Source organism: Eumetopias jubatus, unplaced genomic scaffold (assembly GCF_037043125.1).
Source record: "Eumetopias jubatus isolate StellerSeaLion01/CBP00866 unplaced genomic scaffold, mEumJub1_p1.0 scaffold_17, whole genome shotgun sequence".
NCBI lineage: Eukaryota > Metazoa > Chordata > Mammalia > Carnivora > Otariidae > Eumetopias > Eumetopias jubatus.
In genome coordinates, this window is record NW_028274823.1 from 14,295,318 (window position 1) to 14,309,154 (window position 13,837).

Genomic DNA, 13,837 nt, shown 5'->3' on the forward strand with positions numbered 1-13,837 from the left:
CTCCAATTAACCGGGCTTTGGAGGATGGTGATAGTTTTTGTCTGACGTCTTGATATGAAGGGCATTAGCCATGTTTCTGCAGGGCCTCAGGACGAAAATCAGCCCACATGCAGGATTTGTCTCTAAGCCCCAAGGTCTCAGGGGACAGGCTGCAGGGACACCAGTTCCAACTACTCTGGCCCCCAACAGACAACGCAAGGAAACCAGCTCAGCTGGTGTTTGTCACACAAGAGATGGCAGAGATTTCACTTTTTAACAGGGTGGTAAAATACCCCTTTTGCAAAGAACAGCATGAGATTTTTGTAGATGTGAATCAGCCTGTTTTGCACCAAATTGAAAGTGATGCACACGATCTCCATCCCAATGATGATATAAATGGAGAAGAACAAAAAGAAGTGGGGGTGTTCTAAAATGGTATCCCCGAACCCAATGGTGGTCAGTGTGACGAAGCAGAAATAGAAGGCGTTCTCGAAGTCCAGCGTCTTGTCCCAGATGGGGAAGATGGCGGCCGCACAGGAAATGTAGGCGAACACAAGGAGGGCGATGACCGGGAGGGGCACGTCCAGCTTCTCCACCTGCCGTCCCACCTGGTCCAGATCGCTGATGACCGAGTCGGAGAGTCTTCCTGACACCAGCTCGGGACACGAGTTACTCCTCTCTGCGGCCCGCGGGGGCGGGTGCAGCATGTTCCGTTTCTCTCGTGCAAGAAGTCTCTCGAACAGATCCGTGTTGCTGCTTGGGGTGGACGGACACGGGCCGGGTTTGGGGCCCGGCAGCTCTTGGGCATCTGTGACGATCCTCGGGACAGCCTCGCCCGCGGGCATGGTGGCCGGCTTTCTGCAGAGCAGGCGGGAGCACCAGTAAGGGGAGGGGAGGTGGGAAGAATGGGAGTTTTTGGAACCGATGGTAAGACGTGGACAGGATGGTGGCCAGGATGTCACCCGTGTCCATGAGGACTAGGAACATCAGGGGTATGCCAAAGAGGGCGTAGAGCATGCACAAGTATTTGCTGAGCCTGGTGACTGGGTAGATGTGACCGTAACCTGAGAAAGAGGACAGAGCCCAGGGTGGTTGTCTGCTCTCCCACTCCCCCTGAAAAGAGCTTTAAAGAGACCTCTGTCATTTCTCCTCCCTGGTGTGACAGTTTACACAATGTGTTTGAAAATATTCAGCTTAAAGCATTCATCCACCATCTGGCCTTGGGCTCGCTTTGGTGGGAGGAGTGACAGGTGAAACTCAGCTTCTCTTTAGGATAAGGAGCAATTCATGTCCAGATCTTTGACCCAAGATGCCCTTGGCAGGGGACAAGCATGTCTGGGAGTGAGCTGATCGCTTTTCATTTTGCTGCGGCCATACCTAAGCATCCACATAGCAGGATGAATGCAGGGGAGAGGCCGTGGACAGCTTTGCCATCAGACCCACCTCCTCCTTCATCCTCCACGAAAGCACCTGTTGTTAAGAAGCCACTCTTGTCCTCCCCAGGATGTCCGGCCCTCCGTTTCTTTGTTTCTCTGTAACGGGCTATTAGTATTTGCCAACAGTGTACAGCAGTGTGCACAGCATGTGGGGCAGTGGAAGGATGGAAGGAGTGAAATGCAGTTGCTGCCCTCAGAGCCACTGTGGTTCAGTAGATTAGACAAACACTTCACAAACGCTAGTGAAGTGGTGAGGATCCCAGCATCTAGAATCTTACCAACCTGAGTTCGAATCCCAGCTCTGCCATTTGCTAGAATGTTACTTGACTTTGGCTCACATTTTCAAGTTTCTTGTCTGTAAAATAGGGATGACCATCCTTGCTTGGTATACTGACCAGCTGGAAGGATTACGTGAGCCCAGGGACTGACCCATAGTGGGCAGCTGAGAAATGTTGGCAGCCCTGTCCTCAAGCTGAGAATAGCTGCTGGTCACGCTTACTATGGGCTGGTGTCGACCCACCAACAGAGGTAGACATTGTTAGCACCATTCACAGGTGGGGAAACTGAGGCTTGGAGAAATGGAGCAACCCAGCCAAGAACATTCAGTGACCAAGAGTGGAGTTGGCAGCCAAACCCCTAGACCCACCCAGCTGCCACACCAGCATTCATCCGCACTGGGCCAGGAGCACCCAAGGGCATGGAACTTGGCAATCCTTACGAACCAGTCGACCAAGCAAAGGGAGGGGTGGGCTGCGGCTTCCGTGCTCTTCAGGAGCCCCTCATCCTTCCATCATCCCAGCCCCGACCCTCCTGTCTACAGCAGGGCAGGAGCAGAGAGGTGTCAAACCCCACAGCCCAGGTAGTTGGATCTTCTGGAGTGAGCGAGCTCAGTGACTTCAACAAAGTGAGGGAAAAGCTTTTGTATTAAATGCCTGTGTTTAATTTATGATGTCATAAAGGATGATTAATACAGGAAAACCTAGGCCAATTGTGTAAATTGATTGGAAGGCACTTGCTAGGCTGGCTAAGCCCCAGCCTCCTCCAGGGCTGTAGCTCCCTGTGGCTGACTCTGGCCTCAGGCTCTGCCTTCCAGGAGCACACACATGTTCAAGTTGCCCACCCTCACCAGGATCCTGGGAGAGGGCTGGGGACCTCAGAGGGTCTAATCAGTTGGCATCCACCACAAAGCACTCCACACCGCCCTTGGCTGACTCCCGAGGCACCATTTGGTGGCAGGGGCAGTTAAATCTGAATGTACATTCATAGCGTAGGTGCATATTGAGCGCTTACTGCATGTGCTGGGGACACAGTGGTGAGATATCCAACCTTGCTGAGCTTCTGGTTTAGGGGGAGAGGCAGATATGAATCAAATAACCACACTAGTGAGTATGCTATGGCAGATGGAGATCAACAACAGGACATAAAAGAGCAGACTGTTCCATGAGCAATTAGAACAAAAGCGCCCATCCTGGATTTGCATTTATTGAGCACCTACCTTATGCCAGGCACTTGTGGGTGGGGTTGGGAGTACAATGAGAAACAGGCAGAAATCCTGCCCTCTAGGACTCCTAGTTGAGGATGAAGCAAGGCCTTGAGCTTAGTTCTCCACTATCAGCAGGATGTGATGAGGACCTGACAGGTGTATGTATGTCCCAGGGGACAGGAATGGGAGCCGCATTGCTTCACTCTCCCATTAGAAACCCAGGCTTGTGCCATGGGGCAGGACTTGTTGAGACAGTGCCAAGGCTTCCAAATGCCTCTGTTTCCCCTCCCTGTTCCGTGAGGGTCACTAGCAGCTCCGGTCCTCCCCTCTAGGAGAGGAGGTTGCAGAAGTGGCCTCAGCGCCTTGTTCGATCAAAGCCCAGAAGCACTGAGGCAATGAAGGTGGGGGTGAGGACTTAAAGGGGAAGGTGGAGAAGAGGAACAGAGGTGGCCATGGCGGGATGACCACCTGCCCAGTTTGCCTGGGGCTGAGGGGTTTCCCAGAACACCGTATTTTCTGTGCTAAAACTGTGGCAGTCCCAGGCAAACTGGACAGGTGGTCACTCCAGCCATGAAGAAAGGTGTGGAAAGAGTCTCTGGAGCAGGGAAGATGAGGGAGGAGGGCACCTGGAGCCTCTACTGGAGGGGCAGGAGCTCAGAGAGGCCTGGCCACGGAGTTCTGGTAGAGCCCAGGCCCTGAGTGTCAGCAAAGATTCTTGTGCCAAAGCTTGTCATGGGCCCCACATAGCCATCAGTCCTTAGGATATCAGCAACAGCCATGAGGGCCCAGAGATGGGGACCACCCTGTTTTCTAGATGGTGGATGAGCCCCCTGGGTTCCTGTGCACGCCCCGGTGAGTCAGGAGAGGCTCCACAGTAGAAACCTCTCAGCTTCCAGGAGACGGTCCCAGGGTCAGATCTATTTTAAAGAAAAGAACATCCCATTTCATCCCAATTCCCTGCATAGCGAAATCCCTAATGCCTGCAACCACCATTATTACCGCATTTAATGGACAAGGAACAGGGAAGTCAGGTGACCTGTCTGGGGTGGCGCAGCTCAAAGCCGACAAGGGTGTGCACCCCTTACCTGAAGACTTCCCCTGTCCACCTGCCACCCCAGTGTTCTCCTTGGCAAAGGTGAATTTAGTGGATTTAAACTAGAGGTGACTGCCTCTAGGTAGAACATGTTTAGAGTCCAGGAGATACGCCATATTCCAGAAAATGCATCAAGGAAGCAAATCTCAGAGAGCACACGGCCCCTGTGAAGGAAATTGTATTAACTGTACCAATTACTGAATGCTGAAATGCATAATGGAAAATCCTATCATTTCTTATAACATATTCATATATTCCAATACGGTCGGTCAATCCACTCCACTTAGGCTGTGAGTATTTAATAGTCCATGCACTTTACTTTCTTTCTTTCTTTTTTTTTTTTTTTAAGTAGGCTCCATGCTGGGCATGGAGCCCCCCCACCCGCAACGTGGGGCTTGAACTCATGACCCTGAGATCAAGAGTCCGAGGCTTAACGGACTGAGCCACCCAGGCGCCCCCACGCGCTTTACTTTCTCATCCAGGGGCACTGCCCCAGTTGGAAATGACTGGGGATTGACCAACCTCACACCTGCCAGGTGTCCCTTTTTCAGCATCAAGGCCAGGTACACTAAGGGTGACCCAAAGATGTAGGGCAGGAAGCATTTCCAACACTGCTATTGATTACACGCAGTGGAGAACCTCCCCAATATCCTTTTCCAGTTGTAATTACTGGACGGCATGATATCCTAATTGATTTGATAGGAGCATCGCTTTCTTGGGATTTGAACCAAGATAATGCATTTCCATTAGATCAGTGGTTCACAGCCTGGACTCCCATTAGAATCACCTGGAGGGCTCTGAAAAATACTGAGGCCTGGGTTTGTCCCTAGAGACTCTGACTTGATTGCCACGGGGTCCAGGCTTGGGAGCTTATAAAAGATAGCCAGATGATTGCAATGTGCAGCCAGGACTGAGGACCCTCGCACAGGGTCAGTGTTTCGAAAACGTTAGCGTGCATCAGCATAACCTGGACAACTTGTTAAATACAGATGTCTGGGCCCCACATCCATAGTTTCTGGCTCAGTAGGTCTAGGATGGGGCCTGAGAATTCATTCTCATGTCTAACAAGTTCTCAGGTGATGTTCATGCATGCTAATGGGTCCAGGGACCACTGCATTAGATCAGTTCTCAACGGGGACAGTTTGCCCGCCCCCCCCAGGGGACATTTGGCAATGTGGAGACAGCAGGGGAAGAGGTGGGGGCATCGGGCGGGTAGAGGCCAGGGATGCTGCTAATCATCCCACAATGCACAGGACAGCCCCTACCACAAAGAATCATCTAGCTCGAGCTGCCCACAGCGCCAGCCCAGAAAGCCTGCGTTAGATTAATCCCCAGAAGTTCTGGAGCAAAAGGGAAACAAACTGAACCCCTTTGCTCATCTCCACTATTTTCCTTGGGGCTACCGTTTCCCCGGCACGGTTGCTCCACTGAGCTGCGGGTTTCCCTGGAAAGGCCAGCTGCGCCCTGCCCCTGCCTTGCTGGCTGTGACCTCCCTCTCCAGAGCCTCAGCTCTCTGCTAAAGGCCACAGCGCCTACCCCACAGGACTGTCGTGTCATGAGGATTAGATAAGATCATGCGTGTAAAGGCTGTGCGCGCCATGCCCAGTGCTGGCAACAGCTCGGTACTGCAGTAGGTAGTAGTAGTCTTTCTGCGGGTTACCTTTACCTCCCCGCGGGTAGCAGCGACGGAGGGGAAGAGACCGGCTCCGAAAGGAGCCACATGAGGGCGCTCTTGGACACAAACACGGGCCCATTCTGAAGCCCGTTGCCACAGACTCTGGTTGTCCTCCCGGCAACCGTTCCTTCCTCTTTCCTGGGGTACCCCTGCTCCCCCACCTGCTCTAGGGATAGAGCCAACCGTTCTAAGTCATTCTGGTGATCTAATCCCCTTGCCAGGACTGGCTTGGGGCTGGGAGGTTTCTATGCTGGTGGTGATGGCCATCCCTTTGTCTACCAGATGCAGTGAAGCCCCAACGGGAGTGGACATTGGTGACCTGCTGAGCAGGATGGGAGAGAACCTGACGCTCAGTGCCACGGCTGAGCTGCACACCGACCAGCCCCAGGGCTGTCTCCACCGGACTCCTTACTCCGGAGGGAACACGTTTTCCTTGCAGTTTAAGCCAGTTGGGTTGGATTTTCCGTTAGTGGCAGCTGAGAGGATCCTGGCTGCCACTTACATTTATCCTCACACTGATCTGAAAGGCAGGACTGGGAGGCGTTACAGATGAGGGGACGAGGCTCAGAAGGGCCACATTACTCCCTGATGCTCACACCACTGACCCAAGGTGGCCGGCCTCCAGAGTCCATAGCTAACCAGTGTGCGCCACCCCCCACGTGGGAAGGAGCCTCAGCACGAGCACCCAGGCACGGCCGGGGCTCTGTGACCCTTGTTGGCCCATCCCTCTCAGGGACTGGTACTCTCTTGAATGAAGACAGGGCCCCAGGCCTTTTCCCTGGCCAAGAGGGGCCGGGGCTGAGCCATGGGCCCCACTCCCAGGGGGGATGCTGACCCAGGAGCTCCCGAGCCTTGGCGGAGGGCAGTCTCACCACCTCCACTCCTGTGACCCGCATCCCCAGCAGGGGACACTCCTGCCAGCCCTGGCATGGCCCTTCCGACCTGGCCCATCCTGCTGCACTGCCACAGAGGGAAGCCAGGGGCTCTTAGTTACTTGAGCATCCTCAGAGGCAGGCCCAGCGACATAGCGCCCAAGTGCAAGAACAGCCCAGCCCCCCAGCTCAGGAGGCTACTGCTCCTGCCATGTCCCCCCCACTCCTGTCCGCTCTCTGTTCGGTCACCCAGGAGCCCACACCTCATGTGGCCCCTGAGAAGAGGATCTGGGGCCCTTTTAAATGAGCAAGTGGCCACTGCAGGGGGCAGCTGTGCCCCACACCCTCCCCTCTACCCTGGGCTCTGGAAGGGCTGCCCTGGGCCAGTGACTTGCACGTAAGGGATCTTTGCTTTCTTTGGGGGCTGAAGACACATGTAAAGGAAGGGCAGGGAACGGGGTCAGGCTGGCTCCTTCTCTCCAAGTGCCTTTCCTTCCAGGCACTGGCATCAACTCCAGCCAGACACAAGGTCTCTCTGGAAATCGGAGCTGCCCCTGCCCCCCAGGCACAGGCAGGCTCTCCCTGGGGCTCCCTGGGCAGGGCTGGGCAGGGTCCCTGCAGCACCCCACAGATCTGCAAGGCTGGCAGGCTACTCTGGGGAAAGAGCACTGGACTTGAAGTCTCGAGGCCTATTTGCGGGCACCAGCTCTACTCACTGTGTGCCCTTGGCCCCTGGCAGCACCTCTCTGGGCTCAGGCTCCCCCACCTGATCCATAAAACCTCGCTGAGCTTTAAAGGAGGCAGCTTAGTACAGCCCCGGGGGGTAACTGTTAGCACCCATTACCCCCGAGGTCCTTCCTCCCTCCCCCTCACTGTTAGTGCTCCTAGTCCTGCGCTCGCCCACCGGCCCTCCCCACACCACACCCCCGCTTCATTGCTCCCCTCCGTTCCCTGGGAGTCAATTGCCATCTATACGCTGGTGACTCTGAAACTCAGCTCCGCAGCCCTGCCCAGGGCCCTGAGCCCCAGACCCACATTTCCAGCAGTGCTGGGTGTCTCCCCTCGGAAGTTCCACTGGAGCCTTGACCTCGACTCGCCCTGATTCATCACTTCCATCCCCCGGCCCAGCATCCTCACCACCCTCCCCGCAGCAACCTGCCGGTCCCATCCAGCAAAGCTAGAGACTGCGGTGCCTTCCTCACCCCCCAGGTATCCAACCACTGCAGACTTTCCTGCAGCCTTCCTCCAATCCACCCCTCTTCTCCGTCCTCATGACCATGGTCCTGGATGAGGCCATTGCCATCATCACTCACATAGGCTGCCACAGAAGCCCCCCTACCGCTCTCCCTGCTGCCAGTCTTACCCTCTCTGATCCCTCCCCCCCACGCTACAGCTGGGCTGATCCTTCTGGAATGCTGAGCTACCGTGTTCTCCCCTTGCTTAAAACCCTCTAGACATTCCCCACTGCCCTCAGGATGAACCCAACCTCTTTGCCCAGCTTGCAGGGCCTTCCCGTGGACTGGCCCCTCCTCTCCCTCCCACCCCTTGTCACCCCTAATTAACCTTACAGTGCCTACCACTCCTTCTGCTACTGGGCCTTTGTCTTCACGCCCACCTTCCCCCACACTGGTGACTCCTGCTCTCCTTGCCTGACTCAGCATGGCCGGCATCCCCTCCCGGGAGCCTTTAAAATGTTCTTACCACTTCAGTCTTGCCTCTTGGACCACCCCCAAGCCTGGGACAGCTGCCCCTACTCTGCGCTCCCACGATACCCCGAATACTTTGCGTGCTGACCACATTCGATGCCTGGGAGTCCGCGCTGGCAGGCATCACTAGCAAGAGGTTGTCGTAGGAGAACATTCAGCCAAGGGGCAGGAAGGGGCTGAAAGGCATCCCCTGCCTTGCTCCCTGGGGCCTCCAGCTTGGCAAGGGGCTGCACCCACCAGGAGAAGGGCACTCTTTCCAAATTCCCACCAGCAGGAGCCCCCACCTTAGAAGCCAGCACAGCCCTGCTCACCGGCATGGTGGACCCCACACAGAGGCAGCCCCCCATCACCATTTCTTGACCTAGTGAACCGAACATTCTACCTCCCCACCAAGGGTCCCCAGTCTCCCCCTTCTCCCTCTTGCTCCCCCACGTCTCTCTCCCAGGCCTGCCTTTGCCCTCGGACTTACCCACAGTGCTGATCACTGTGCAGCAGAAAAAGAGTGAGCTCAGGAAGGACCAGTCTGCAAACCTGCTAAACCAGTGGGGCTTCACCTTCTGCAGCAGCGCCCCAAGGTCCTGTTTCCTGCCTTCCTCAACTGGGGAAAGAGGGGACCAGAGTGAGGCAGAGGGTTTTGCTCCAGACAGGTCCCACCACACGCAGGGGTCTTCCCCAGGGACCAGCACGCCCCCTGCCTTGTGGCCCCTTAACGCCAAAACCTGGTTCTGTGTTTGCTGTCTCTGCACTTAGTTCCTGCATTTAGTGCCTTCGGAGATAACAAGGCCACACACACACCCCCCCCCATGAGAGGATCCCCCCAGGGAGAGGCCCATGGGTCTGGCCCAAGCTCAGCCACAGGATTGCTGTGTGGCCTGAGGGGGCTTCCTGAAACTTCTGAGCCTCTGAGTCTTTTGCTTTGCAAAGCGGCATTCTACTTCGGCTCAGTCTCTCTCACAGGGTTCTTGAGAATTGAAAGCAAAATGGGTCTCATGAAATGCAAGCTCTTATATGGATACAAACCATCCCCACTCCTGGAGGTCATTACGCCTGATGGCATTTGGTACTCACACTGGGATCTGTGGGCACCAAGGTGCCTGAGGATTTCTAGGAAGCCTTGGCTTTCACAACATCTGACCCAGGGCCAACAGAGCAGGACTGGGGCCCTGGTTCCTCAGGGAAGTTCCCACATAGTTCTGTTGGCCTGGGTGGCCAGTGGGCTTTAGGACCCCAGAACAATCTTGGGACTCTGGCACGCAGCAGGAAGTCAGTACTTACGTGAAAGGGTGCTGACCTGAGAGTCCAGACATCCTAGACCCGGCTCTGACCCTGAGTAGCTCCCACAGCCGTGGATAAGACGCTTCTTTCTGAGCCTGTTTCCCCACCAGGGAAGCAGCATGACGCGGCTGTGGAGTCCAAATGCCTGGGGTGGAATCCTTGGCTCCACCTTGTAGTTTGTGACCTTGGCCAGTTGCTTAACTCCCAGAGCCTCTGTTTCCTAGTGAAAGGGGTCAATTCATACAGGCCCCTGGGGTTGGCGTGAGGATTAAGTGGGATAACACAGGAACGTGTTCAGCACAGGGTCTGCACTTACTGAGCATTTTAATCTCCAACAAAAATCAGTACAAAATGGGGTTGGAGGGGTGCCTGGCTGGCTCAGTCAGAAGAGCATGCGCCTCTTGATCTCAGGGCCATGAGTTCGAGCCCCAAGCTGGGTGTAGAGATTATTTTAAAAAACAAAAACAAAATGGGGTTTGGACCAGTGCTAAATTCCCCTTGTATTCTGTGCGTCAGAATCCTTAAAAACTGTAGAAATAAGATTCCCAACCCAGCTCTGGAAATCCTGATTTAGTGGGTTTGGAGAAAAGCCTGGAAATGTGTATTTCAGACAAGCTCCCTGGATGATTCTGATGTGTGGCCAGGGTTGGGAAGCTCTGAACTTGTTACCATCAGAGCCAGGAGTGGCTCAGAGTCCGGGAGGTGGCGGTGGCAGAGGACATCTCCTGGGTCAGCTGAGCAGGCGTGTGTCTGTCTGGGACAGATGCAGACAGAAACAGTAGGACCCTCCAGGGAGGAGAGCCTGCCTCCTGTGACCAGCCTCCTGTCGGCCTCAGCTGAAAGAACCTGCTCGGAAGCAAGGTCAGGCCCATGGAAGGAGCTGTGAGCAGCCCCAGCTGAGGACCTACCTGTCACACCAGGGACATCCTTCCCCTCACTTGTGGAGGCTGTTTCTCCTTTGTCTTTTATTTATTAACTCTCTATATTTTTATTCTGGTCTATTAAATACATATTTGCAAGCTTTGGGGAATAAGGCAGAGCAGTAATGAGTGACTAAAGACAAATGAAATGCAGTAAGGAGATAGGTAAAGAGCCTGTGCCTTTCAAGAGGCTTCGTGTGCTTTATCTGCTTCCCACAGGGTCCCTGTGATTGGCAGGCCTGAGACTGTGGGCCCCCACCGTCCAGCACACTGAGACCCAGAGAGGGCAACAGCTCTACCTCAGATCGCACAGCAAGCTGGGGGAGCAACCAGGACTGAAACCGGGCCCCCAAGTTACCAATTCCCTTCCCCTGAGTCTGACGGTAGAAAAGGCCATTGGGAACAGGAAATGGGAGAGAAGGGGGCCAGGCTGCTCCTCCGAGGGGACCAAGCCCAGTTTAATTGTCCCTTGAATCCTAGTTCCTGTAAACTGAGTCATGGGGCCAGGCACGCATAATTCGGAGGACCAGCCTAGGAACCCCCAGCCCCAAATCTACTCACCCATGTCCCCCAACCAACCTCATCAAATCTCCGGCAATCCATCCTCCTTGGAGCCTGCCAGTCTGGGTGGGCTGGGAACTGAGGCTAAGGGAAAGGAGCTGGTCCTTCCAGAGCATGTACTTGGGGCTCAGTGCTTTCCCTACATTCTTCATAGCAACACTAACAGGCTGCTGTTCTCCCTATTTTCTGGAGGTGAAAACTGAGGCTCAGAGAGAAGTGGTTTGCCTGAGGTCCCACGCAGAGATGGGGAGGATACAAGCTGAGGGCTCCCGGGCCCCCCCCCCCCCAGCCTCCTGCAAGACAGCCCTCTGCTCTCCTGGAGCTGCCTCCACCCACGGAGAAAGGGCCCACCCCACCCAGGGGAGCCCCCTACCTGTTCTGTTGCATTTCAAGATGCCACAGAGCTCCACCAAGAACTCCTCAAACTCCGGGTCATTTGGCCCCAGGTTCTGGCCGCCCTCAATGGCCGAGAAGAGGACGGCACCCAGCAGCGCGTAGGTCACCAGGGAGCAGAGGAAGCAGAGGCGGGGGAAAAGCTTCTCCAGGGCCTCCCGAAAGCACCTCCGGGCCGGGGGTGGCCCTGCAGCCTCCATCCTCCCAGGAGCACTCAGAACAGGAGGAACTCGTGGAAGAGGCAGGAGCAGGCCCCAGCTGGAGGAGGAGGAGGAGGGACGGGGGAGGAATGCGAGCGCCCAGAGAATGGCGAGGCTCCAGCACTAAGTGGATGGTGCGGGTGCTTCCCCAAGGACTGGGGAGCAGCCGGTTCTCATCACGTTCAGTTACTTAGACGGCGCCCCCCTAGCACCCCAAATTGCTATTGATCCGCCGGCCGGGAGCTGTCCTGCAGGGGCTCTGGGTGGACGCTGTGGGGGTGGCTTTGTGCTTTGGCCTTTCCCATCTGGCAGCTGCAATTTTGACTTCCAGTTACCAAATTTGACTTTTGTCCTTCCTGAGGGTTGTCTGTGGTACCTGGTTTCTTGGACTGGTACTAATAATAGCAATGGCCACGGCCGGAGCTCGGCAGTCTACGACATTTATCCTGTACGGATCAAATTACCGGCCCTAATTCTTCACTCCCCTGTAGCATAGCGCCCCCCGCCCCTTTGCCACCGCCTTAAGGTGGGCAGAGCTAGACCACGTGATTTGCTCTAACCAATCGGCCGTTAGCAGACGGGACGTAAGCAGGGGCTTGAAATGTCTGTCCCCGGTGCCCTATCTCCACCACAAGAAAAACATGGCCAGCCACAAGCACGGGGTTGTGGGCACATTTGGATCCCCCTTCATAAAAGGATCCTCTGCGCAGCTTCAAGGAACACGGTTCAGGACAGCTTCCAGCTATTCATCCCTTCAGGGTGTGCCTCAACTTTCAAGCCCTCTTCTCTGGGAAGCCCTGTGCAATGACTGAGCAAGGTGGGGGTTCAAGAGATTCCCTATGTCTGCCTCACCCCCAGGGACTCCTCCAAACTGCAACCTATGTTCCAGAACTCCCTGTTGGTCTGCCAGGGATTTTGTCAGCTCTGCATCATGATCCTCTGTCGCATCCGGCATCCCAGTACAGGTTTTGCAGTTCTTACCCTAGATCTCCATGTCTGCTTCGCAGAGGATCCAACCTGTGGTAGTTGACACCAAAAGCGTCCTGGGAGAGCAGACTCTAAGATGGGGGTTTGGAACTGGGTTGACCAATACCCAACTGTGGGGAGATGGTGGACAGAGAGCTCTTGGTTCAAGATGGCCTTCCACTTGGATAAACTTCTCCCAGTGGTGACTGGGATGGTGTGCCGGTGGAAGGTGTTGACCAGTACAACAATTCAGGCATTGAAAACATATTGGAGAAATGATAAATGTAAGGACAATGAGTTTGGATGATTACCATGAAGTTACGTCGATCCCCTGAAGGCAAACTTAGAAGAGGGAGGTTAGTAGGACAGACCACAGCCTCTGCTGCAGTTGGCCTCAGGGCTGCAACTGATACTCATCATTCCCTTCTTGCACTACCCAATCTAAATTCCCCTTGCCCTCTGCCAACTCTTCCATTGTCTCAATGGCTTACCCCATGGCACGAGCCAAATCCTCATTCCTGGGGGGTCTGAGTCCATGGTAACCATATCCTCTTCAGGTTGGAGTTGCTTATGTTGTTCATAGACACAGTTGGGTAAGAAGTACCAAGACGTACCCACGTGGGTCTCCTGAGCTACACTCATATTCCTTTCAGCCCCCATTGTGTGAAAGCAGCCCTACCTCCTTCCGTTGACAAGGCAATTGCCCTCGACAAGATAATCACCCCTTCTCTTGCTTTCTGGCTCCTGATTATGAAGATCCTAAAATGCCCAGGCAGCAGCCATAGGGTGTAGTTCAATGGGCCCCTTACTAGGTTTCCTGGTGAATGTGTCCCCCTCGGGGATCAGGACCTCTACAGAGCCCAGAGTTGTGGGGATGGAAGACAGTAAAGGAATATGATCACATAATTCTCAGTTTGAAATGGAAAGCAACCAATGCTTCACTGCTTCTTTACAGTCCTGAAGAACGAGAATATCTCCAAGCCTAGAACAAGCCAACAGTCTGCATCCCCACCCCCACCCTTACATCTGTATCCAACCTCCTAGATGAGGTCAAGTTTAAGAACTCTTTGCCTCGGCTCAGAGTCCTGGGATTGAGCCCCACATTGGGCTCTCTGCTCAATGGGGAGCCTGCTCCTCCCTCTCCCTCTCCCTCTGTCTGCCACTCCCCCTGTTTGTGCTCTTTCTCTCTGTCAAATAAATAAATAAATAAAATGTTTAAAAAAATAACATAACAAGTGCCATGTACCCATTACCCCTGATGCCATGCACCATCTGGAG

At 54.7% G+C, this 13,837-nt stretch overlaps 1 protein-coding gene across 1 annotated transcript; it reads right to left on the reverse strand.

The window, feature by feature from the left end:
* Positions 1-245: 245 nt before the first annotated feature.
* KCNK18 (potassium two pore domain channel subfamily K member 18) lies at positions 246-11,593 on the reverse strand. Its single transcript, XM_028121723.2, is given in 4 exon segments — positions 246-867; positions 869-1,043; positions 8,714-8,842; positions 11,374-11,593. Coding segments are annotated over 4 exon segments (1,146 nt in total).
* Between the last annotated feature and the right edge of the window lie 2,244 nt (positions 11,594-13,837).